Source organism: Ptychodera flava, chromosome 3 (assembly GCF_041260155.1).
Source record: "Ptychodera flava strain L36383 chromosome 3, AS_Pfla_20210202, whole genome shotgun sequence".
Taxonomy (NCBI): domain Eukaryota; kingdom Metazoa; phylum Hemichordata; class Enteropneusta; family Ptychoderidae; genus Ptychodera; species Ptychodera flava.
Window position 1 is genome coordinate 13,291,218 of NC_091930.1, and position 24,288 is coordinate 13,315,505.

A 24,288-nucleotide genomic window follows, 5' to 3' on the forward strand; every position below is an offset into this window, starting at 1 on the left:
TGATAACAATTGGATTTGGCCAAACCATGTTGGTGAAAGGGTTAGAATTTGGCTGGTAACAACATCATTTGCCCCACCCTATTTTTCAATGAGAATACCTTAACCCTTTCACCACCATGGTTTGTCCCAAATCCATTGTTTTCTATGGTAAAGTTGGACCTGTATACAGGGAACTGGGGGTGAAAGGGTTAAAATGACTTTGCGAAACTAAGACCAGAAGTTCAAATCTTTGGTTTTTGAATGTCAATAGGACTGTACAGTGTTTGTCCCATGAAATTTGTAAGTTAAGCTCAACCTGCACACCCCTATAAATGGGTCAACAATCGTTACTGATAACAATGGTTTTGGGCCAAACCATGTGGTGATTGGGGGGGGGATTAAACAGGTAGTGAGGTGATATGACTTGAGAGAATGAGATCGCTAAAACATTTTTTGCTACAATCAATCTTTGATAGAAATTAAAATGTTTGCAATAATCAATCTCTGACAGGAAATCCTAGCTAACCATGACAACCATTTCTGCTTGAGGATCGTAAAACTATTCATGTTAGGCAAAACGACTAACACTTGTCTATTTTTTTTTGGACTGGAAACTACTCTACGTCTGACACAAAAAATAAACCACACCGGAATGTGACAAATGGTGCCATTAGAAACATATTTGTTGACTTTACACAATGAAAATATATTCACAAGCAATACGATGGCCGAACTCTCCACGCCCGTTATTATTTCAAACTGGCTACAGTGTAACAATATTTCTACATTGTAACAATGTTCCCTAATTTGTAACCAGCCACAGAAAAAACAATCCAGTCTTCTTTGTTACAACTGTATTCAATTTCCTGAAGCAAGTATGGAGTTTCTCCAGAACGTAGTCAGAGAAACATCTGAGAAATAGGAATCTCAGAGCCTGCGGCTAATCTTTCTGGAATCGGTATGCAAGAAGTTGGCACCTATCTTTTGCAAACTACCCGTCCCCCCTCCTCCAAATTCTTAAGGCCTAAGTTTAATTACATTGGATTGAACTAAATTAACAAGTTTACATTTGTAGCACAATGGTGCTCTGTGCTTTTAGAATTCCCATTCATTTTTTTTGTATCTGTTGACAATTCCTGTTTTTTTTTTAAATATTGAGTTAACTCCATAGAGTCCAATTCTTTCTTAGAAGTGGTTATCATTATAAAGAAGAGGGCTTATTAGGGGCTTGTTTCCATCAATGTCAGCGTGTGGGGACAGCACATGGCATCTAAGGGGTGCAATGAACTCCTCTGTTGTGTTAGCTGAGGTACTCAGACAAACCACAGGTGTAATTTTAGACAGCATTGGTTCAAGTAAATGCCTTGGTTTTTATGTGATTTTCCGCTTCTTGTTTTCACAAGAAACCATTGTGTCTGGGATTGTGAGATAGTTGCGACCAGGAGGACGTTAAATCACCACTTAGGGATGGCTGGTGTTGATAGACACAGTGTGGTGGATTTCATAATGGAGGCTGACCAATCCACATTAATCATGTTTAATAGACAGTTTCTGGCCACGCTAGATCAGTGTTGACTTTACATGCTAAGGTACCGCTTTGTCAAACTTCCCTAAATTTTTCAGTCCCTAATTGGCTTCATTCTGCCTGGGATCACTGAGCGGGACAACTCTGCATGCATGTGTGTCATATCATGGGGTTGACAACAGCCATAAATACCGGTACTACACTGTGCATGAAACTTAAGCAACAGATACTATTTTTATATACTTGAAGCAATTTGTGTTATTATTTATAATGCTCTCCGTTTAGCATTGAGCACTGTAATTTCCCACAAGGACATCGGTATACTTTGACATATATAATATATATATATATATATATATATATATATAGATATATAGATATAGATATATATATATATATAGATATATATATATATATATATATATATATATATATATATATATATATATATATATTATATATATATATATATATATATATATATATATATATATATTATATATATATATATATATATATATATTATATATGCATTTACACCGTTACTTACTTGCAACTTCTAGAGTGGCATTGCGACTGTAGGTTGTTCCCAAATAATTCGTAGCAACACACTGGTACACTCCAGCATCCGGTTTACTGTTTCTTCCGTGGATTATCCTGAGGAAAAACAGGGATCCGCTGGGAAGAAGAGTTCGGTGGCTTTTCGGATCATCTGCGATGGTTTCTACTGGCTGACCATCCTTTAACCACTGTGAAGAAAAGCGACAGCAATGGTCATAAAAAAAAATATACACATGTAACTAACAAAGAGATTGCAAAATATATCAGTGTCCCCTACAGATATCAATAATGTACATTGCAAAATATATCAGAGTCCCCTACAGATATCAATAATGTACATTGCAAAATATATCAGAGTCCCCTACAGATATCAATAATGTATATTGCAAAATATATCAGAGTCCCCTACAGATATCAATAATGTACATTGCAAAATATATCAGAGTCCCCTACTGATATCATAATGTACATTGCAAAATATATCAGTGTCCCCTACAGATATCAATAATGTACATGTCATGATAATGTTCAGTATATTTTAATATCATAAACAAATACTTTTTATCTAATATGTATCCTTTTTAAACACTGTAGATAATACAATTGAAACAGTTCATGAAAAATGTACACAAATCAGAGGATGATAAAATGTATCAGGGTCCAAAATACTTATCAATGTTCATATCATAATAATATACAGTATATTAAACATATGCCCTTTATCTTTATTTATATCTTTTTAAGCACTGTGCCGACAAAGTTGAAATATTAAGGGGGAAATAATAATTACTGCCGTATCAGTAAACAGAATGAAGAGAATATAGAATACTCGGTGGTCGTACCCCTTAGCCTATCAGTGGTACCATTTTTAATATAGAGGTCAGGGGTCACTGCCATATTCCACTGTGGGTCTCCCTTAATGAATGTACAAAGTCTCGATTTTCACCCTTGATAAACCCTGTATTATTGTAACGTATAGGATTACATGATGAACAGTTCCCAAAATATCCTCTTTGGCAAGAAGCACATGACCAATTATGAAAGACAAACTGTGAAAATTTACTGTGAAACCAACTGTCTGGTGGCATATATCATATTAATTTATAGAAGCGAGTGTTTGTAAAGTGATATTGCTAAAGACTATAAAAGAGTTAACAATGAGCTTGTTCAATGGTTTTGCATCATAACATTGATAAATTGATTCTAAACGTCTTCAGTTGCTGTTATCATTGACTTTAACATCTTCAAGTCGCTTGATACAATTATCTTGACAGACTAGGGAGTAGATATTTCTATATTTAACGGGGCATACCGATGCAAACAAGGTATAAATCAGCGGAGGGTCTAAACTTATTTCTTTTCACATCCATACATGTGTTCGGGTACACGTATGTCACGCCAAACTCACGCTCATAAATCGGCGTGGATACAAACCAAAAAAGCATTATGGCAAAGTTCATGTCATGTGGATGACCTCTGGGTTGGACAATTCATTAAACTTGTGTGAGAAAAAAAAGACTGGGGCATGACTCTGGTGAGAACATTTTCCATAGATTTTTGAATAGCTTCGACGTGTAGTAAGGTGAGAATCTTTGCTGGATTTGATCGAGAATTACATTTGTGGGTATGTCCAAATTACTTCAGTACCATCAAACCGAAAGCAGAGTAAACATTGGTCAGTAACGTATACACAGGTGGGAATTTTTCCAATTTGTTTCAGAGCTATTTCAAAATCAATACGAATGTACACCACAAATACCCAGTATTTCGGTGACATTTCTCGGTGAGATGTAAAATATAGTTTTTTCCCGTACACCTGTTGTTTACATGAATCTGACGAAAATGTGGCTGGAAGTCACAACCCCTGGACAATTAATTACAGCGATGGTGAGCTATGCACTGCTTTGGAAGTTATCAGATTTTACACTTTCCACTGATCAGTGAATGTTTATATGCTCCAGATGACGAGAAAACCTGGAGTGGAATGAGTTGACACACGACTAGAATGCAGATGAGGCTCTCGCCGATTACTGACTATAAAGGCATGGCAGACGCACACACTTTTTTGAGAATTCTGAGCGAGTGCGGGCCCCGCGTCTCGCAATTAGCGCCAGCGAATATGAAAGGGTGATAATGCAGCGTTTTTGTTGATTGGGTGCAAATGTCACCAACATGACGCTGGATCTATTTGGGAGTTTTTGATACGCGTATCAAAACCCAAAATTGAAGTTAGGGTAGAGTTACTGCTATTGAAATTCAAGCCTAAAGTGATGACACAGAACGCAGACTTTGCTTTTTTTCAACAAAACTTGCCCAGTAAGATGTTCAGTAAATGCGCACAACAGAAGAAATGATTGACAACGACATACACGACACCGAACGGGAATGTCTGACAAACCACTCCGATCGCTTTCCCCCTACAACTCCCTTTTTAATAGATGCAAATACCCCATTTTACAATTTCATGGCTGTAATGAAAACCCCCGCTCACTGGCAATTGGACTCCCGGATTATGAATATTTCAAATAACCGCGGAGTGGTCGATGTGGAACGGTGCATCTCCAGGGAAGTCTGATGTGAGAGAGTGAGTGCTGGCCGAGAGTAGCTCTGACAATCTTCATTACATTGGTGTGATGTGTTTTTTTCTGAACGCCAAAAGGAAGCTCAGTCACTCTCTCCTGATACTGCAACATAGCCTGAATCTGGCTGTGTCATCACTGTAGAATATCTGAGCAGACCATGCTTTTTTGAACCCTTTCAACACCATGGTTTGACCCAAATCCATTGTTATCAATGCTGAATGTGGACCTGTTCACAGGGAATTGGGGATGAACAGGTTAAAGGGCAAGTAGCTGTAACTTTTGATGATTTTTTTTCTCTTTGCAAATGGTAAATTCTTGCAAATTCTTGTTCAACTCCCCAAAGCATGTTGAAAAACCCAATATTTAGCATATCCACACAGTATCTACACAAAATGCACTGTTATTACCGTATTTATATTTGCAATCTGTAGTCCAGACCAGAATTCACTTCTCAACATTTTATCGAGTTTACAAATGTACCGGCACAGACTGAGTTGACAAACTGAATACTGTGTATCTCTACTTGCTTTGAGAAGTAGAACAAGAAACTGTGGTTGACATTAAAAATGAAAATAGTGAAAAAAATTATCAAAAAATACAGCTGATGGCCAAATGAATAGCCAAACAGCCATAAGAACACTACTACAGAGCACTGCCTATGCTCATCAAAATTTGACATCAAGTGTTAACCAGCTTTGAGTAGCCTGGTGCAATTCTCTCTTCGAAAAGGCACCTGAAACAAGGACAGGTAGCAGTACCAAAACCAAAGATGTATTCGCTGATCACAATCTGGTGTCTTTACTGTACTGGTTACTGAAGAATTGCTACTGTCACAATGCGATTACCAGGGTGCTGAACAACCTTGCTGCTTCAACCATGAATCATCGAACATGTCGTTGTGGCCAGTTCCATAGAATGATACAAAACAGCAAATGGGTCGCTCAAGTTTCTGGAGTTGTGACAAACTTCAAGATGAGTTGCTGAGCTGGGTACAGTGACATGACTTGAGAAACCACGGGTAGTGTAAAAAGCTTTCATTATTGAGATCCACACAACAGTGCGTTCTCAGATAGTATTTTATTCATCACCAGACCACAACATTATAGAGAGCTTGATCTAACTCTACTCATTTCACCTGACTTTTTTGCACACACACACACACTCAGTCAAATTTCACCAGAACGTGACACTGCAGCTGACACAGTGTCCAGACAAAAAATTTCATTTCGGATTTCACACTGCTCGCAAGACGCCGCCGTCTCTCGCCGGCGTGAACTCCTGAACCTTGAAAATCAGTGTTCTGAAGTGAAAAACTTATCACAGACACCTTGTCTAAAACTTGAGACACCTTGTCCAAATCGCCGCATTCTTTCACAGATTGCTGCAGATGTACGTTACTTCTGTCCTATTTAACTCCAGTAAGCATAAATCAGTCTTCCTGCATCTCTCGGTTGAAATGCCCTGGTCTCGGCATCCATCAGATATTTAGAATTGTCTCCGACTTTCCTCTGAGCAGAAGTTATCTCATCCTTTGGGGCTAGGTCTTATTATTCCGACATATCAAAAAATTTCAAGTAATCCTCTAATTACAGCTGTTAAAGCCATCGTCAGTTAACTGCAGTCGTTTATCTTCGTGTCTCATAGCTCTTTACATGGTTTAATTTGAGGCCCGGAGTGGCTGGACCACGTAACATTCCACATTCCATTCATAGCTAGTCCAGTCCTCAATCGTTCAGTTCATGGTCTGTTGGCTTTTTCAGCCGCTGAAGAGAACTCTTTAAAGAGCTAGCTGCAACTGTTCATAATTTTTTTTTTCATTATTTTTGTTTTGGATGCAAGTTCGTATTCTTTCATAGCAAGTTGTAACACCTTTCAACCCTACGTGTAAAATGCACTTTTATTGTTTACATTTGAATTCTCGTTGGACCAGATTTCACTTTTCAATCATAACAACAACACAGTCTACACATGTACAGCGTGAAAGGACGAGCTGAACGCTGTGTATCTGAACATGCCTTGGGCAGCAGAACAAGAAACTGCACGGAGTTGATATTGAGAACAAAAATAGTGAACGAAAATTATCAAAAGTTTCAGCTACTGGCCTTTTCGTAAGGAACTTACGACATATTTGGGCTATTTTAGCAGATTATTTGCTTTGAAGATAAGAGCAATATAATGGTCGTTCTGTTTAAGTTATAAGTAACCAAGGAGACAAGATTGATAAATCTTGAGACATCCAAGAATTTGGTCTTTTAGTTTTTTGATGGCAAAACACAACTGAATCTAAAACAGCAAGAGGCTATTCACAGCTCCAGGAAAACATGCAAATATCACCTGGCATTGCACAATATGTGTATAACTCCAATCTTACGATATTTCATTTCACACTCTTGCACTGAAAGCTGTCCTTTCTTTCATTGAAAGATGGATGAACTGGTGACTGGGGTGAAACTGGTTCACACAAAATCAGTATGTGTGGATTTAAATGTTGCAACAATGGCCTTTGTCACATCAGTGATTTTTTTCTTGGTTCATCTTGCAAGCCTTGCACTTCAATAGCATTCACTGAGATCTATGAGAAGTCATATCGGCTCCCTAGAGATTCACCCTGTGCAAAATATGTATCTTCTTTTTAAGCCGCTTGTGTATTAGATTTAAAGCAGTATGCGCCTCAAAACTGATAGACTTAAACTTTTGCTCAAACATTCCTTGATGAAACTTTCAACCATTCTTTCCAATCAATAATAAAAATCGGCGGTCGCTGTGTAAAGTTTGAAACTAGATTGCCTCCCATTTTCCGATATTTGAAATTCAAATGGCCACAAGTCCAGTGTTTACACTACATGGAAAATAATCTTTTTTTTATTTTTTAAAAAACTAAGACAGTGAAAATGCTACTTACTGCAACAGCAAACGACCCCCACAAGTGGTAGATTGAAAAAAAGAAATATTTGACAGTCCAAATATCTGTCACTGAGGTGCATGCTACCCAAGAGATAGGCAGCATACTGAACACCATGGCCATCTTAACATCAACGCCATGTTCACCAAAGAGTATGGTTCCATCGCAATCAGCAAGCAACCTGTGTTGACATAACTCAACCAAGAATGCAAACTTCGGTGAAGTTGTTGGACGAATTAGTCATTCACTACCATGGCGACCCTCAATGACAGAGTGATTGTCATGGTAACAGCCAGGCAGCTGTGTGTGTCAGCAAAGCATCCTGGGTAGCATGCACTGCTTCCTTTAGCAAGGAATCACATCGCCGCCTGGAGATACTTGTAATCATCCCCCTATTCAAAGATGACACCATAGTGTCATGGCAACCGTCATGTGACCAAGCGAATGTGACACGAGAGGAAAGCCCACACCGCTACATTTCGATTCGCCTAGGTCTAACACAACCAGGTGTTGATGAGGCGGCAAATGTACACCAAATACCGCATCTTCTACCTTCCGCGCAATAGTGTACAAACACTGCCAGGAAAATGCCTCTCAATGTCTGAGATTTTGATCACGGTGACTCTCTTTGGGATTACTCAGCGAGGAGAAGTACAGATCAGTACAGGCTGACTGAAACTAAAATGTAAAACACAGACACCTGGCTGAGCCCTGCATACTTCTTATCCTGTAGTAATGCCAGACAGGTGTGCAGCAAAATCAAAAGAACATCGTTTGCATACCAAATTGTTTTCACATTTACAAACTCAGAAGGTCTGTAGCTGGAAATTTTGACGACATCTTTCACAAGTTCTTTTTAAATTCCTCAAAGCATGTTGAAATAACTATGTGGCTTGTCATCACAACATCTATAGGTGTAAAATGCATTGTTATTTGAATTCTAGTCTGGACCAGAATTCACTTGTCAACAATAACAGTGCAGTTTTTACACATGTACTGGCTGAGATGACAAGCTGAACACTGTGTATCTCAACATGTATTTGGGAGTAGAATAAGAAACTGTAGTTGACATAAAAAAACAAAAAAATAGTGGAAAAATCATCAAAAGTTAGATGTACTGGCCCTTTATGGTATTTCTGATATTACCTGTATGGTGGGTCTTGGCTGACCCTCTGCCTTGCAGTTGAGAGTTGCCGGTTCTGCCTTGGGCACCACGATATCGGTTGGGTCTTCTGTGATCCGAGGAGCAAAGTCATCTTGGTGTCTTCTAGCCTCGGCAACTGTGGGAAGAGAGAAGCAAAATTCAGAACAAAGTGACAACTACTGTACTGTGATTATCAGTTTCTAAAAGGCACTCTAACCTTTTCGTTCTTAGAAAGCAGTGATATTGAGAAAGGACTCCACACTTCAGGGACAGATATTTGGACTCTGAAATTTTTACACTACTTTTTTACATAATGTATCTCCAGCTTCTGTTAGCTGATTTTGACGTTCTTGGAGTAAATCAACATTCCATCTCCGTATTTTAGTGTCAATTGTAATTTTTAATTTTTTTTCCATACAGTTAACACAGAGATGGTGACCATTTTGGATTTCAAATATTGGTAAATCTAATACAATTAATTTGTTTGTGCAATAGACCCCTGTTTTTATTGATGGTTTTGAGAGAGAATGGTTTAAGGGTTCAACACAGAAAGTTAGAGGAAAAATTTAAGTTTTTCAATTTCGAGAGGTGTGTACATGCTTAATTTTGCAAGTACAAAAATATTCAGAGAGTCAATCCATTGGCAGGTACACTTTGCTGATGTACCAAAGACATACACAATCATTGAACACATTGAAAACAATGTTGGGAGAAAACAGGTGTGTAATCCCTTCAACATGTATGGCTGTCACCGATCTTTCAAGTGACACAAATCTGGTTAGCAAATCCCAGGAGCCTCTCTCACACATCCATCGTACACACACTCTCACTGTGCTATGCAAGGAGGGGATTTAGCAATTGTGTCTTGCTATTTTTCTCTGTACAGACAGATACGCTGCACAACTGTCTCAAGTGTGTCTGCCTCTAATACCGCTACTTCATCCTCCACCCTTTTGCAATAGTTTGGCCCGAACCCTTTGGTTTCAATGGTAAGTTTGGACCTGTGCATGGGGAAATATGGTGGGGGGAGGGGGGGGCGGGGGAGGTGTAGCCTCAAACATATCATACCCCCCCATACCATGCTGAACACTATACAGAGTGAATATACACCTTATAAACACTGCCAACAGAGAGCAATCAATTTCCAAGCACATCTTCGGGGAACTAGGATAGGCACACTCAGCGCATAAACGTTTATGTTTAATCACCACTTTTTGTCCTGTCTATGAGCTCTATTAACTCCATCACTACTTTTTCTGTACCAGCTCAAAGTTTTATATCTGTAATAGAAATGTTATGCGTCTAATTTGCATAAAAAGTGTTTTATCATCACTTTTTGTCCAGTCAACGAGCTCTCATAACTTCATCAAAAATTTCTCTCGGCAGGCTCAAAGTTATATTTCTGTATTATGTCACTTGAAGATACTTTGTATAAACCGTGTTTGTCACAATGCCTGCCAAATGTGAACCAAAAATGGTTATTCCATTTTTATCCCAAAATGATGAGGCGGACATCTGTCAGTCTTGTTAAAGCTCCCTTCATGGTTAAAAATAAAGCCATCCATCAAATGAAATATGTCTGCTTTATTCTCCGAGTTGACACGGAGACAGCTCTTTTTTCCCCGGCTAGGCTTACACGCTGTGATGTAATTTCGTTGCTCATGTTACCGTGGTTTCAACTCTGATTGCAAAATGGGGAAGTTCTGTTCGTGACTGTTCTGGCGTTCCGATCGCTGATGTTTACTTAAATTCTGTGTGGCTGACGGTTTACAAGTAGGTTTACTTTCTACTTGGCTGGTGTTTGTGATGTCCCGCGAAGAAAAACTTGAACAATGAGAAGAAACGTTTCATGATAACTTGAAGACTTCTGGGACCATTTCAAATTGAGACCAGTTGTCCATAAATCTGTTAGGCAACTGCTAAATTGTTTTTCCGTTTTTGAGTTGACACAAGAGCCGAATTTTGCTAAAATTAGCATTCCTAAAATTAGCTTTACCGCCACTGCCGGCAAAATGACAGAACTCATACCCCCTCACAGCAGATGCGGCTTTCCATTGAAGTTCTGGGGCAAAAAAAAACTACAAGTCTTTGGTTTCAGGTTGACAATTGCCAATCCAGTTCCCCCCGACCCCCAGGAACCAAATCCAACCCATCATCTTCTGTGAACCTTAGCTGCCATGCCATTGATTGCTGAGCCTAACCTGGGGGGCTATCATTTCAAAAGACACAGTGTCTAGAAAACATGGGGGGTTGCTAAACATCTCTACAAGTCCATGACTGTACCAGGCATATCCCTCCTACTGTAATGATCTCTTTACAATTTGGCGTGCTGTTTTTTTATATATATTTTTTTCCATTCCAGTCTCAAGTACTAGGATTGTTGTGGTACCTCCAGCTGAGGTGTGTTATAGGACGGCCAATTCTAGGGAATCAACCCCATGTTGCGTAAACGAGACTCCACACCGGCTCAATCGCATTCCGACCGCTTAAGTGCATTACTCTACTACATACATCTACCGTTTCGGTTTCAAAAAGCGTGCTATTACTGGTTCCCAGACATTAAACTGTTTGGGACAGCTGTGGAGATCAAAAAACAACTAAATATTCTTTTTTCACCGGAGAAAATCTTAAAAACATTTGCTGCATTGCCTGCCATTTTGGCACAGGCCATGGTCTGAAACATTTAGCATTTGTTCATTGGTGCCGTTTGAAATATGAGAAGATAGGCATATATCAATGAAGGCAGGGTGGATCAGATAGGGAGAAGTTTTTTTTTATGCCGAGGGCGTCACTCAAGGACAGCATGGGGAAAGGACATGCAGGAAAGTGTAGAATAATAGCATGGTTTAAAAGTTGGTTAGTGGGGCACAGGGCAGGAAGTAGGTAAATGCAAGTTAGGAGAATGTGAACCGGAGGGTGTGTGCTTTGTGGCGACTAGTTTGAAATGATCCACAACAGTCTCAATTTGCTGGGGCCTCAGTGCTGATGATGGCGATGCTATTTATGATGATGATGATGATGATGATGATGATGATATTCATGGTGATGGTGATAGTGATGATGATGATGTTGTCGTTGTCAATGATAATGATAATGATGTTTATGATGATCATATCACTCTATTATTTTTTATCAAATACCTGTACCATTATAAATGAATAAGTTTAACACATTTCACGCTGGGCCAATCTGTATGTCTTTCCATTTACAAGTATGACACTGTGGGTCCATTACATACAAGTCTCTGCCTGCACCGCTATGAGAAAATTATAGCACTTCTATAATTGCAATAAGACGTCTAAATCGCTTGAAAGGCAACACATCAAAATTATAAATAGTTTTGTGACAGATTATTCAAGTCTCCTGGCACCAAGCTGTCCGATATTCACTCTATATTCACCATAAATCTGTCACGCATGAGAAAAAAAATCAAAGATTTCCACTCCAGTACAGATATGTATTCCCACAGTATGTTCCATTTTTTTGATTTCACGCAGAATTCAATAATCCATTATGATATCTGACACAAAAATGTGACTTCACTGGCGAAGTAGTTTTATAAAGGCCCTTCAGAGTCTCCTTTGCTGGCTGTGTGTGATCTTCAAAAGCTGCGGTGTGAAAACTTTCATGCATAAACTAGTCCACGGACTGAAAAGCAGGCAGTTTCGTTGACGAAGTATTGATTGAGCTAAAGATGCATTTCTGGCAAAAGGCATGATACATTTTTTTTTTTCTCAATTTAGACCAAATATGTGGTTGCAAGGTTTAAGAGCTCCTGTTCATTTTTTAATAATTTTTTGTTCCAAAATATAAGTACACATAGCGTATCTGTTCGTTTCCCGAAAATATGTTGAAATATTACAAGTATGTATGGTACAGCCTACTGTGTACAAACACATTTTTGTTCGGATTCAAATTCACTTGTGAACAAGACATTTAAAGTTTTTATTGACAAATAAATTGTCATTGTGTATAAAAATTTAATTGTAAATGATAAACATAGGATACGACACATAGGCAAGTTGAAAATTAAGTATTTTAACAAGATTTAGGAAGTAGAAAAAGAAATTACTAAAACAAGAGAGATACCGGAAAATACATAGAGAGACACACAGACCTATAATCCCAGCTTAATCCCAGCTTAATAATCTGTCCTTTCCTTCAATTTGTTTCATTTTTTATGACGTTTTTCATAATTCTCCCACCCAAATCACTTGTTACTTGTCGTTATTAAATTGTTAAAAGCCATTGGCACTCTATAATTTTATGTTCAGTCGTACACCATGCAATGTTTCAACAGGGCTCTTCACAGAACAGCTTCCCGTCATATAACCAACAATTAATGGAGCTACCGTAGCCATCCTGTCTGTGTTGTGTAAGTTCAAACACCAGACGCTGCCGCCCAGTAGTTTTCTCAAACCAAACAGACAGCTTGATGAGGAGTGGCTGGTATAACCACGGCGATGAGAACAGCTATTGATATATGGTGATGACACCTCAATTCACAGAACAATTTTCTCAGTGATAACGTTTTCACAGAGGTACAGTTGTATGCAAATATTGGCTCAATAGTTGCAGGAAAGAAAATCAAACAGAGCAGAATTATCTTCAAATCATGAAACTAGAAAGTATTAGATCGGGTTGACTGGGAAATTTTTGCAAGTGCCAAATTTGACTACATTTTCATTTCAAATGTAGAAATTAAACAATTCAGATGTGCTGTATGTTGTAAGTACTTCACAAAATTGCTTTCCAATAGGTCTATGTGTCAGTTATAGTAGTCAGTTATAGTAATTTTCATTGTGTTTTAAATACCTGGTATTACTTCACAATGTGACATACAGTAAACTGTACATAACACTATGTTTACCTTGTACATTTTGGATAATTATGGAAATTGTAAACTGCAAGTAAGTAATAGTAGATGACAGAAACCTTGCAAATTCGTTAAAACTGTTTGTAGAATTGATCAAACAGAGAGGAGGGACATATTCTTTGCACTCTATCAATTTTTCTTGAATTACAGATTAATGGGGAGGTAAATACACATAATTCCATCATAACAATCCCTCAATAAATCTGCCTCATCAATTCACCCCCCTCAATTACTCTGAACAAACCCACCCTCCCCAATTGGCATATCGCATTGCTGGCTCTCTTTTGTGTTTTGTTTCATTGAAGGTCAAGTGTACTGATCCGATCTCCCCGCCATGCCACACAGAGAAGTCTAGCCTTCACAGGAACTCAGATAAGCCGAGGAAAGCAGGAGCCAAACTTGACAGCCTAAACCCCAAGACTTGATATTCTCTCCGCTGATCAAGTGATTGTTTAGTCTTCTTCAGACACAATGGGGGCCACTTCAAAAGAAATCTTAATACGGCAACAGAGAGTTTTTGATCTGTGCTTCAGTTTTGTCAAATCCTCAAACAAGAGGTCTTTGGAGGCAGGTATGAGCAATCGGCAGTGAGTCTTAAAATCCTGACAGTGAAGTGGCTCATTGACTTGGCACAGGTATGCACAACAAACTGAACAATCCAAGATTTCTATGCTTCTATCCCTTACACCAAGTACCACACGGCTTTTGTCCTGTGTCTAGCCCCTTGTTACAAACCTGAAAAGTGAACACTTCGCCGTTTTTGACTTTTTTTTCAGTTTGGACCAAGGGCTACACACTAGCCCTTTCACTATAATGGTTTGGCCCAAACAGGTTTCTTATCAAATGTTGATTGTAGATTTGTTCACAGGAAATTGTGGTGAAACAGTCCAGACTACATCAGCTGGTCGTCCTTAACAGTAGTTCTACCCCTTTCACCATCAAAACTTGGTAGAACCCTATTGTCTTCTTAGCAAAGTCAGGTCTCACTTGATGAAAGCAGGGGTGAAGGCAAACTCACTTTCTAACAAAAGTTGTTAACTTTCTGGCCACCAAACTCGAGTGAAACCATAATTTTTTTTCTTTAATAGTAAGAGCGAATCTCCGTACTTGAAATTAAGGGCAAACAGACTGTGATAGTGACAATAAGAACCCTTGTGAAGATCACTGAAACCACTTTCTAACACAATCAGCCCAAAGATTCCTACATTTTTGTCAATGACCACAGTTACTGCAGAGTTGGGAATGTAAGACTTTGGCTGGTGCTATTGCCTCAATATCCAAGGTGTCAACAAATACTTTGACAGAAAACCCACCATTAACATGTTTATTTTGTAGACACATTTTTTTTTTCAATCTGATTCTGAGTTTGCTGACTGCAAGCCCAATATGCACAGAGATTTGTAAGAAAACAGTGTTATTTGGTGTGAATTGCCAACTTTGACAAAGCTACACCTTCAGAACTATTTTATTGTCAGAAAAATGATGGTAAAAAAATCCGAATCTCTATATTTATTTTATTTATTTATTATTTATTTATTGCTGCATCCCTTTTAGATCAGGGGCTCACTAAATAAAACATTAGGAGCTGCAAAACACTGATGAAAAAATAAATTTCAAGTACAGAGATAAGAAGCAGAAAAACAAAACAAACAAAACAAAAAAAACACAGCAACAATAAAAATAAAAACTAGCATACTAACAGCTAGTTCAAAAATTCCTTCTCTTGTCTATAGCTTCGACTAAGAATTGTTTAAAAATAATATCAATTTTGTAGCTTAATTCAGGGTTGTAGTTTTCAGTTGAATCTCCTAAATACAAACAAATCAACCCTTTTCTTTCAATGAAATCTTTATATAAATTCATTTCTTTGTCATTCAACAGAATTTCTTCTGTCTTAGCCATTAATTTATTTCTTTCAGTTGAGAAGTGTTGACATTTAAACAAGAAGTGTTCTAATGTCTCATCTTCTTTACCACAACATGGACAGGTATAATCATCCTCTCCATTTTCCCATCGTCTCGTTTCACATTTTAACCCCAGAGTACATGACCTTGCTTTGAACTTTAATTGGGCACCTTTAAAATCATTCATAGTTTTCAAATATGATTCACATTTTAATTTCTTTTTAAATTTTTGGTAGTGAGCTAAGGTGGATTTTTTGGTTGTGTTGTCTCTCCATGTCTTTTCATCATCATCTAAAATGATTTCTTTAATGCTTTTGTCTGTGAGGTTGTGGATAGTTGTGATATTTAACTTAGTCTGTATATTGCTGACAGATTTTGGCCAGTTCCAACACAACTTCTCATTCTGCCCTGCCTGTGAATTAATTAAACACATGTGATTAAAAATTTGTTTGGTCCATCTGGAGTTGACCATATTATGTAATCTTTTGTAATATTTCAGTTTCATGATATTTAGTTTACTTTTCATTGTATTCCAGCCAAGGTCACCAAGTACTGCTTCATTAGCAGTGTGTCTGCAGGCCTTTAAAACAAATTTGCCAACCAAGCGTTGCATTCGCTCAAGACTTTCTAAGTCTGTTGTGCTGAGAACGAGTAGTTCCCCAGCATACTCAATTGATGGACGCATTATGTGATTCCACAAGGAAAAGCCAAAATCAATTCTATTTATATCTCCATGGTTACCAAGAATTGCCTTCATCAGAGGAAATAAATTATCAAATTTTTCAGAGATTTTCACAAATGAGTGTGGTCAGATAGGTTGCGAGATATCCAGTAGCCAAGGTACTTATATTCAGTTGCCTCTTTTATCTTCAACTCCCCAATCATCCACTCTTTCTGTTTATCAACTTTCTTATTTACTATTAGAATATTAGATTTTTCTTCATTGATTGACATTTTCCATAATTTACAATATCTATTTGCAATACATAACATGGAATTCATTTGTTTTTCATTTGGCGCTAATAGAACTACATCATCAGCAAAAAAGAGGCCACAGATAAGTTCAGAATCAATACTGACACCAAGAAATGATTCATTTAATAATTTCTTGAATTCATTGATGTATATTGCAAATAGAATTGGTGCTAACACGCATCCCTGTCTGAGACCTTCATTTTGATCAAAATAATCAGTGTCAATATCACCAAAAGAGACTTTGCTTTCAATGTGATCATATGTGTGTTTTATCACACGCCAGAGCTTCCCTTTGATCCCATTATTCCATAGTGCATACCAAAGTCCCTCTCTCCAAACACTGTCATATGCTTTTTTGAAATCTAAAAAAGCCATGTATGTATGTTTATTGTTGTGTTTGCGAATTGAAGCTATTCCCTTTAGGATGAAAATTTGATCAGCTGTTCGTCTATTCTTTCTGAACCCTCCTTGAACTTCACCTAGGGTATTACTATTTTCAACTATATTTGTTACTTCTTTCTCAATTATTCTGTTATATATTTTACCAATTACTGAACTCAATGAAATTCCTCTATAGTTATTCAGATTCCTTGAGTCACCCTTTTTGTATAATGGTATAATAATATTTGGTGTATGTTGCCCCACAGGTTTTGTGGCATCTTCAAATGTTCTCGGCTATACAGTATGTAGAAGGAAGGGCCAATGAGCTACAAACACCAAATGTCATGGGTTGTTAATTTGTGTGAACTGTCAGCTTTGAGGGAGCCCTCAATCAGAACTTTGTTTTATTGCCAGGAAAGTGAAAAGGGCGGCTGAACTCTTTGACGATAGACAGAGCTACAAACATACCTCCCAACACCTGACTGCGAAAAGGCTGAACTCTGTCACACCAGTTGAGCAACTGCAGCCCCCCTCTGTGACAGAAACCCTAGACAGGCACACACACACCTGTCTGCAATCTCCTATGATAAGATTACAGCTATTCACACAAAACTGATGAGCTCGTTGGTGAATTAATTACAGAACAACAACACCTTCAGAGTCAATTATCAAATATTAACACAACACTTAATCCCCCATACATGGGGCTAAACCAACCAACTCGAGCTGAAAAGAGGTTTTTTTTTTCTGTCATGGTGATAATTTCTTGGCAATGGGCTGGGTTTTTTTTCCAGCAAGATTCTGCAAGGATTTCTGTGAGTTGTTGGTGGTGGTCTCACAGTGATGTCAACGGCGAACCTCCAACAAAGACAGATAGCATGTAAAAACTGTCTATAATACAGTTCATGAGTAACTGTGTCAGTACGACGATACCCTCATTTCTGATGCACTGTTACAAACCAGAAATCTTGGCGTCTTGCTATCACAGTTAATTTTCCAAATGTGTATCTTGGAGATTTATTCTCAAAACTCACTAGTTCTGATGCCACAGAATGAGCAAAACTCACAGACAGTGGTCACATCATGTCCTTCACAGAGCCGGTAACTCATTTCTTTTGGGGGAGGAATTCAGTATTTTCCTATCAAACCCATACCCTGTCACACTGAGATCTGGGAATTTGTATGGCTTTGGGTGAGACCATACACATCATGAAACTGATTTCAATCGAAAATATGGCTAGCTCTGAAACAGACAATATATTAGCACAGCAACATACGATTGAAGCCTAAAATATACCATATAAAGAACTGACTTCAATATAATTGCTCCATGAAATCTAAAATTTTGCATTTAAGTACGGACACCCTATGCCCTAATCGCTGATATGCTAGCATCTTGGAACAGGCAGAAATTTTGGCAAACATCAACAGATGGTTTTCAAATAATTATGGCATTGAACTTGAACTCAGTTTACCCTTGCCTTGAACGAGCATCCCTTTGTAAGTTTACATAGTTTATCCCACTGCATAAATTCTGTGCATGTATACCAGGGTACAGAACTCTTTAGCAATTTCCCCATCCATCAGAAAAATAATTGTCTATGAAACCTGAATGGCAGATTTTTTCTCATTTTATGATGACCTACTTCAATAGCTATGTCTTTGTCTCGGCTACATGTGTACAAATACATGTACGCTGACGACCGCAGTAAATCAACTCCCTTGTTCTTTTCCACGGGGACTCCCGCACACACTCCAAGCAACTCAGACATCTAGGACAGTACGCCAAGTGCGCAAACCGAGAGACCGCACAAACATCAACAGAAGTATTCAGCCCTGCATAGCTGAGACTTGTTGCACAGCTGTTTCATGGAGATTCATTTAAACGGGTGTGTGGGGGCAGTTCAGTCAGCCCTCTGCGATAAAATGTGTAGTGCCCATGATATTTATATCGCCACACACATTTAGAATACGGGGCTATAAACAGACGTCGCTCATTCAGACGGCACTAAAGTCAACTTGGGAGGGAAGTTGGAGTTTTACAACAGGCTCTCTCTCACAGCAAGATGCTATTTTCTCTCTTCCAATACAGCATGAATAAACATATATACTGATTTGCTGTTTCACACATTGACTGTTTTCACTACAGTATTGTCTGTCCTATGATAAAAAAGAAATTGCTGCTCGTGAAAGACTGCACACAAAAGGAAAATTGTATCCAAATTTGGTTGGAAATGTGAAAAGATTTTCCAATTACACTTGTAATTATCATAAGAGTTAGTTATAATGCAAGGAGTACATGATCAACACAAGCCTGCCTTGTTCTTTTTTTAAGCTGATAAACAATTTCTCAGAGAAAAGGTTAAACACTATGTGCTGAAAATGATTTCAACTAAATACAAGCAAAGACCTGTAATATTTTTAAACTGTCAAAACATTTATGAAGGAAAGGTGTTGAATTTGCAAAGACAGCTTGGAATTTTCATTCTCAACACAACCTCACATTTTTCTCTTTGGGAATGTGATTTTTTTGTGTGGAAACCATTTTGTGGGTGATTTTCTGTAAACTTGAACTTGATGGAGCAACACAGGAAACATTATCCTGAATTGACAGTTATTTGCAGATCAGATCTGAAATGAGTTGACTTACCTAGAACACATGATACACTCAGTATGACAACACAAGCGGGAAAGTTGACACAAAACATTTGTCTCCGACAAGCAAACCCAGATGAAATTACACTGGCTTTTCCCTGTAAAAATATGGTTTCCAAGCTATTTTTTCCAGGAATTTAGTCACACTCAATCCTCAGCTACTTCTCCACTATCCTTGGGAATGCCATGGTAAAACTTTCCAGGATAAAATGCCACTTTTATGAGTATCCACATGGAACTTCCACAGTGGTCTAGCAGGAGACATGGAATGGTACGTCCACAGCACAGGCTGTCTGACTGCAAGTGTGGGAGCTCGGGAGTAAACAACTTCACTAACCTAGGGAGTTTGATTACATAAACCGCTTAACTCAATCAACAAACACAGTTTAATCTACTGGTCCATTTACATCCCCTCATGAAGTCACTCATATATAATTGAGCTGTTGGTAATTCTTCTGACATGAAATAGTCATCGATATTTAATTACATTACACAAAAAAGATATGCCCTGTTTTGAAAATGAGTTTTCAAAAAATTTTGCATCGACAACTTTCTCACATCAGCTGATTTTTACATCCTTGTTTTGCAGTATCCAAAAGCACACCGACAAGTTCATCTGTACTTTCAACAATGTTATCAGTCTCAGATTGGTTTTTGCACAGTAATATTTACTATAATGTCTCTGAGAAAAGTGCGGTGTTCTTATATCAATCAGCAACCTTGCTCAATTTTTTTTGACCAGACTGACCAACAAGTCTTACACAGGCATAACTCAAGTGTGCAGCATATTTTTCAAGTCAAAATTGGACACCTATATCCCAGGTGATGTTCAATCTCCCATACACCTAATTAACTTTTATGGGGCAGGTGGGACTTGACACTTAAAAACAGGGGTGAGAAGGGTCAGCCGAGGGTGAAATATTTCACAATACCGCGTCTCCTCTCACAATACACAAATAGCTGCTTCACAAATTAATGATGGAATTTTCAAAATTGGCATTCTTTCAAGCGCACACCCTGGGGTAGCTGTGTGCAGACCAGGATGATATCATTCAGATCTCCAGTAGCTGTAAACTTTTTAATGTATTTTCAAGTGTTTTTGGTTCTGTTTATAAACTATGGCTTCTTGTTGTGTTCCAAAAACCATGTCCTGATGCCCAGTGTCTAGCATGTAAACACTGTCTGCAGCACGTATGTATATGTCAAATGTTCCTGTAGATAACTGGGTTTCAGTTCCGACAAAAAATTTATTTATCAACGAGGAAATTTTACACTGTGCTCAATAAATTGACAATGCATTGTTTTAATATCACTAATGTACGGCGACGTTCCGTGTGGATGAGAATTTATTGTCGATGATAACATGCCATTTGTACATAATACATTGTGTCGGCAAGGCTGACATTTTATATTTCATAGTTCAGCCAGATGAAAAAACAAATACTGTTTTTCTATAGTTCCAGCTATTGTCCCTCTAAACTTTAAAACATCCGACACATTACGACTGGAACTGAAAAAGCTCATTTAGCCATTCAGAAAATCGTTAAAAAACATTACGATCACCACTCAATAGAATCAAAACAACCTGTGAAACGTCAGAAAGTGGAGACGATTTGCCTTTTGAAACGTGTCATGCAACGACACAGTTCATAAAATCTTTACATTGACTGAAACGCTCCTTTCCTCGTGAATTCTGCGAGAGGCTTTTCGAACGTCACTTGAAAGATTACAGCATTTAAGACCAGTGTTTCAAAATAGTTTTTTCATCTAGCAACCGCGGCATTCTACTCAGGGGACACTTTACATTAAGGCTGCGCCATATGTTCGGTATTCTCAAAGCCATCATCTGGTCAAATGTTGCACTATTTTCAAACAATCTACCTTTTTCACTGAAACGAGTACCTGCTTTCTGGAACACTTTGAAAGAGTAATCTGCGCACTCAAAGGGTTTTCCATCCACCTTGTCAGCATTAAAAAACTGCTTTGTAAATTCACTGATATTAGGAAGTGGGCGTTTTTTTTTTCTCATCGCAAAATGTTACTGGGAAAATGATAGCTATGAAGGGATTAACTTTTCTGAATTAAGGCTTTGCGTTAAAACATATTGGATTTTCCAGAGGGTTGTCTTGGGATTAGCGGACTGACAGCGCAAACACATCACAGAGCTTATTTAAACCACGGAGGTTTTAAACACAGCCACATTTGCACCGCGCAATGAAACTCAGAACATAAGCCGCACACTTAGATTCGCAAATTTGAACAAATCCGCAACCTTCGATGGAGTCATTATGATCCTTTTAAAAGGCTTTGCACCCAGCCATTGATAAGTATTAGCCTGATATCAATTACTTGAGCTGTGATTGGGACGGGCTATGCTGCAATCTCCATGGTCACTGCCACTGTCTGTGTATCTGTCTGTCTACCTATCTATCTATCTATCTGCCTGACTGTCTATGGCTCTCTCTTGGTTGGTCTGTGCCTGCCTATCAATCTATAATTACACACATTACAGAGAACATACACAAACACAAGTTGTCAAAATAATTTTGCCACCCCCCCCCCCCCGTGCACCATGCTGCTTGTTCTAACCCTCTCATCATAAAGCAGTTGTGAACAACATTTTGCACCCCCCTCCCCCTACCCCAAATTTGCACCATTCTACTCCCTCAAACCCTCCAAGCACATTGGTACACTCTTACTTGTTTCAGCATGGCACGGTGAGTGAACCTATATACAGGGAAAGTAGGACAGAAAAAGTTCAACCATAGAGAGAGAGATTTTTCTAAATCAACATTGAGAGAGTGTGGAGACCTGATGATATTTTACAAGTGTGGGAAATTACCCAACGGATATTGTGTGCGGTGATATGCAGTGAGATTGTTATAATGTACACTGAAATCTGAGGAGTTGAGGTGTAGATAGCTTTGCATGACATCGTTTGCAAAATACCAGCAACAGTAACAGTTCTGCTCGGCTACATTTCCAGCGTCAACGGTAATCCCAAGCACTTAAGCATCGGTGATAAACCCTCCGACTTCTGTCATCATCGTTGCTCATATGAGTCAAAGCAGAGCCTTTTTCTGGTGAAAGGCTGGCTGCTTCCGCTCGGGACAGGAATGCTGATAGAGTGGAACCATGTGTGTGTGCGAGTTTGAAGCATAGCTGTGTGAGTCGGGAAACGCCACCAACAGGTGTCAAAGTCAAACAGTAGAGCGCGACCTCTGACACATCAGCTATGGCGGTTACCACGGTGATGGGGGTATACTAAACACAGCTGAGTTGCGGGTGATAACAAAACGTGGTCTGGCGAGAAGAAGGGCGGTTGTTTCAGGATTTTTTATTGTGGTCCTGTTTAGTTGATTTGTGGTGGGAGTGTGGGAATGGCGCGGCCCTTCCTGTTGTCATCAGATAAAGAAAAGACACAATCAAGGCTTTATAACTTTTAAGAACAAACCAAAACAATGTGGTTAGTTATTCTTTCCAATTACTGTCAGGATGGGGAGTGGGGAATATTACAAAGCACATCTTGAAAAACTCTTCCTGTTTGCTGATATCATTATCAAACAATGTTAAATCTTATCATACTAATTGTCACAGTGTTGCTTTTACCAATGGTCAAATTTCAAGTTTATTGGCCAATATGAGTTGTGTATCTGCTGTAGACAAAACTAGATATATCTGTTGTATGACAACGAAACTCTGTGACTTTGCGTCATTTATTGAAAATCCAAACGAGAACATGTGTTCATCCACGAGGTACACCCCTACGTGCACAGTACACCGTATATCTATACTTAGTGTTTTTTGCGGATTCAACACAGTGACTGGGTCAGCTATACACTACTGCAGTGTGGCTGAGACTTTTGAGAACTTATTCGACTATAAACACCCCTTTTTAATACATCAACACAAATCCAACTTTGCCTTCTAAAACAAACATGGATGTACCACAGCACAGAGTATTACGACAGCCCCTTTCCCACTTTCCCACGTACTTGCTGATGCATGGCATGACTAGACAATGTGCGGTTTCATTTTAATTGGTCTTAGACAGTCAATCCTTGCCAAAAAGACAATTTCAATTATCGGTGATTTCACTCTCAACAAAAGAGTCAGACTCAGCAACAGAGAGGAAACTGTCGCTGAATCCGTTGTGTATGTGTGTTCACTGACAATGTGAATAGAGATGGACAGGGATTTCATCGCTTCCAATCAAGGATGTCACCAAGCTGATTAGCAGCTAATGTCAACCAAAGAGGCTTTGGCTAGAGTAGGTTAAACATTCTTGAATATTCTTGAATACACTTCCCAAGCAGATTAGCGATCACCATGGAAACAATCACCTTCCCTGTTAAAACCGGACAGACAGGAGTGAATGGATTGCTGAAAGTAAATGACAAGAACAAGCTGATCGCCTTTTTTTGTTGTTTTAGGAAATTAGAAAAGACAAATTTGGGAATGGGGATTCCTTTCAAGCCCAACAAAGCATCAGGTCTGCTGTTTACTCAGGACTGTTTACACACAGTTTTGTTCCTTTTGTGAGAAGTCAAGTACAAACCCTATAAGGGGAAGTGTTGCCAGTTGTTTGGCTTCGCTTGTACTGAAAGTCGGTGGGTGACCTCTCTCCCGTGTCTCAACTTTCAGAAAATAGAAAAAAAGTTGCCTCGATCTTCAGCTGCGGTGAATAAATCAACTTGCCCTGTCAAAACTTTGTAATGTGATCGCAGCCACACAACCTAGGGACCAGTCTGGAATTTTTTGCAGAGACGTGTCTTTGAACTTGACTCATTCCAAACGTGACTAA

The 24,288-nt window shown here is 38.6% G+C and overlaps 1 protein-coding gene across 18 annotated transcripts in view; it reads right to left on the reverse strand.

The window, feature by feature from the left end:
- Positions 1-24,288, reverse strand: part of LOC139129591 (roundabout homolog 1-like) — a 364,964-nt gene that overhangs the window by 30,104 nt on the left and 310,572 nt on the right. For 16 of the 18 annotated variants that reach the window (XM_070695246.1, XM_070695248.1, XM_070695247.1 and 13 more), the window contains 2 exons: positions 8,696-8,829; positions 2,055-2,253 (listed from right to left, as the gene is read on the reverse strand). In XM_070695246.1, coding sequence (XP_070551347.1) covers positions 2,055-2,253; positions 8,696-8,829 — 333 coding nt within the window. Of the gene's footprint in view, positions 1-2,054; positions 2,254-8,695; positions 8,830-19,479; positions 19,785-24,288 lie in introns of those variants that run through there. The other 2 variants (XM_070695252.1, XM_070695250.1) reach the window with 1 other exon arrangement.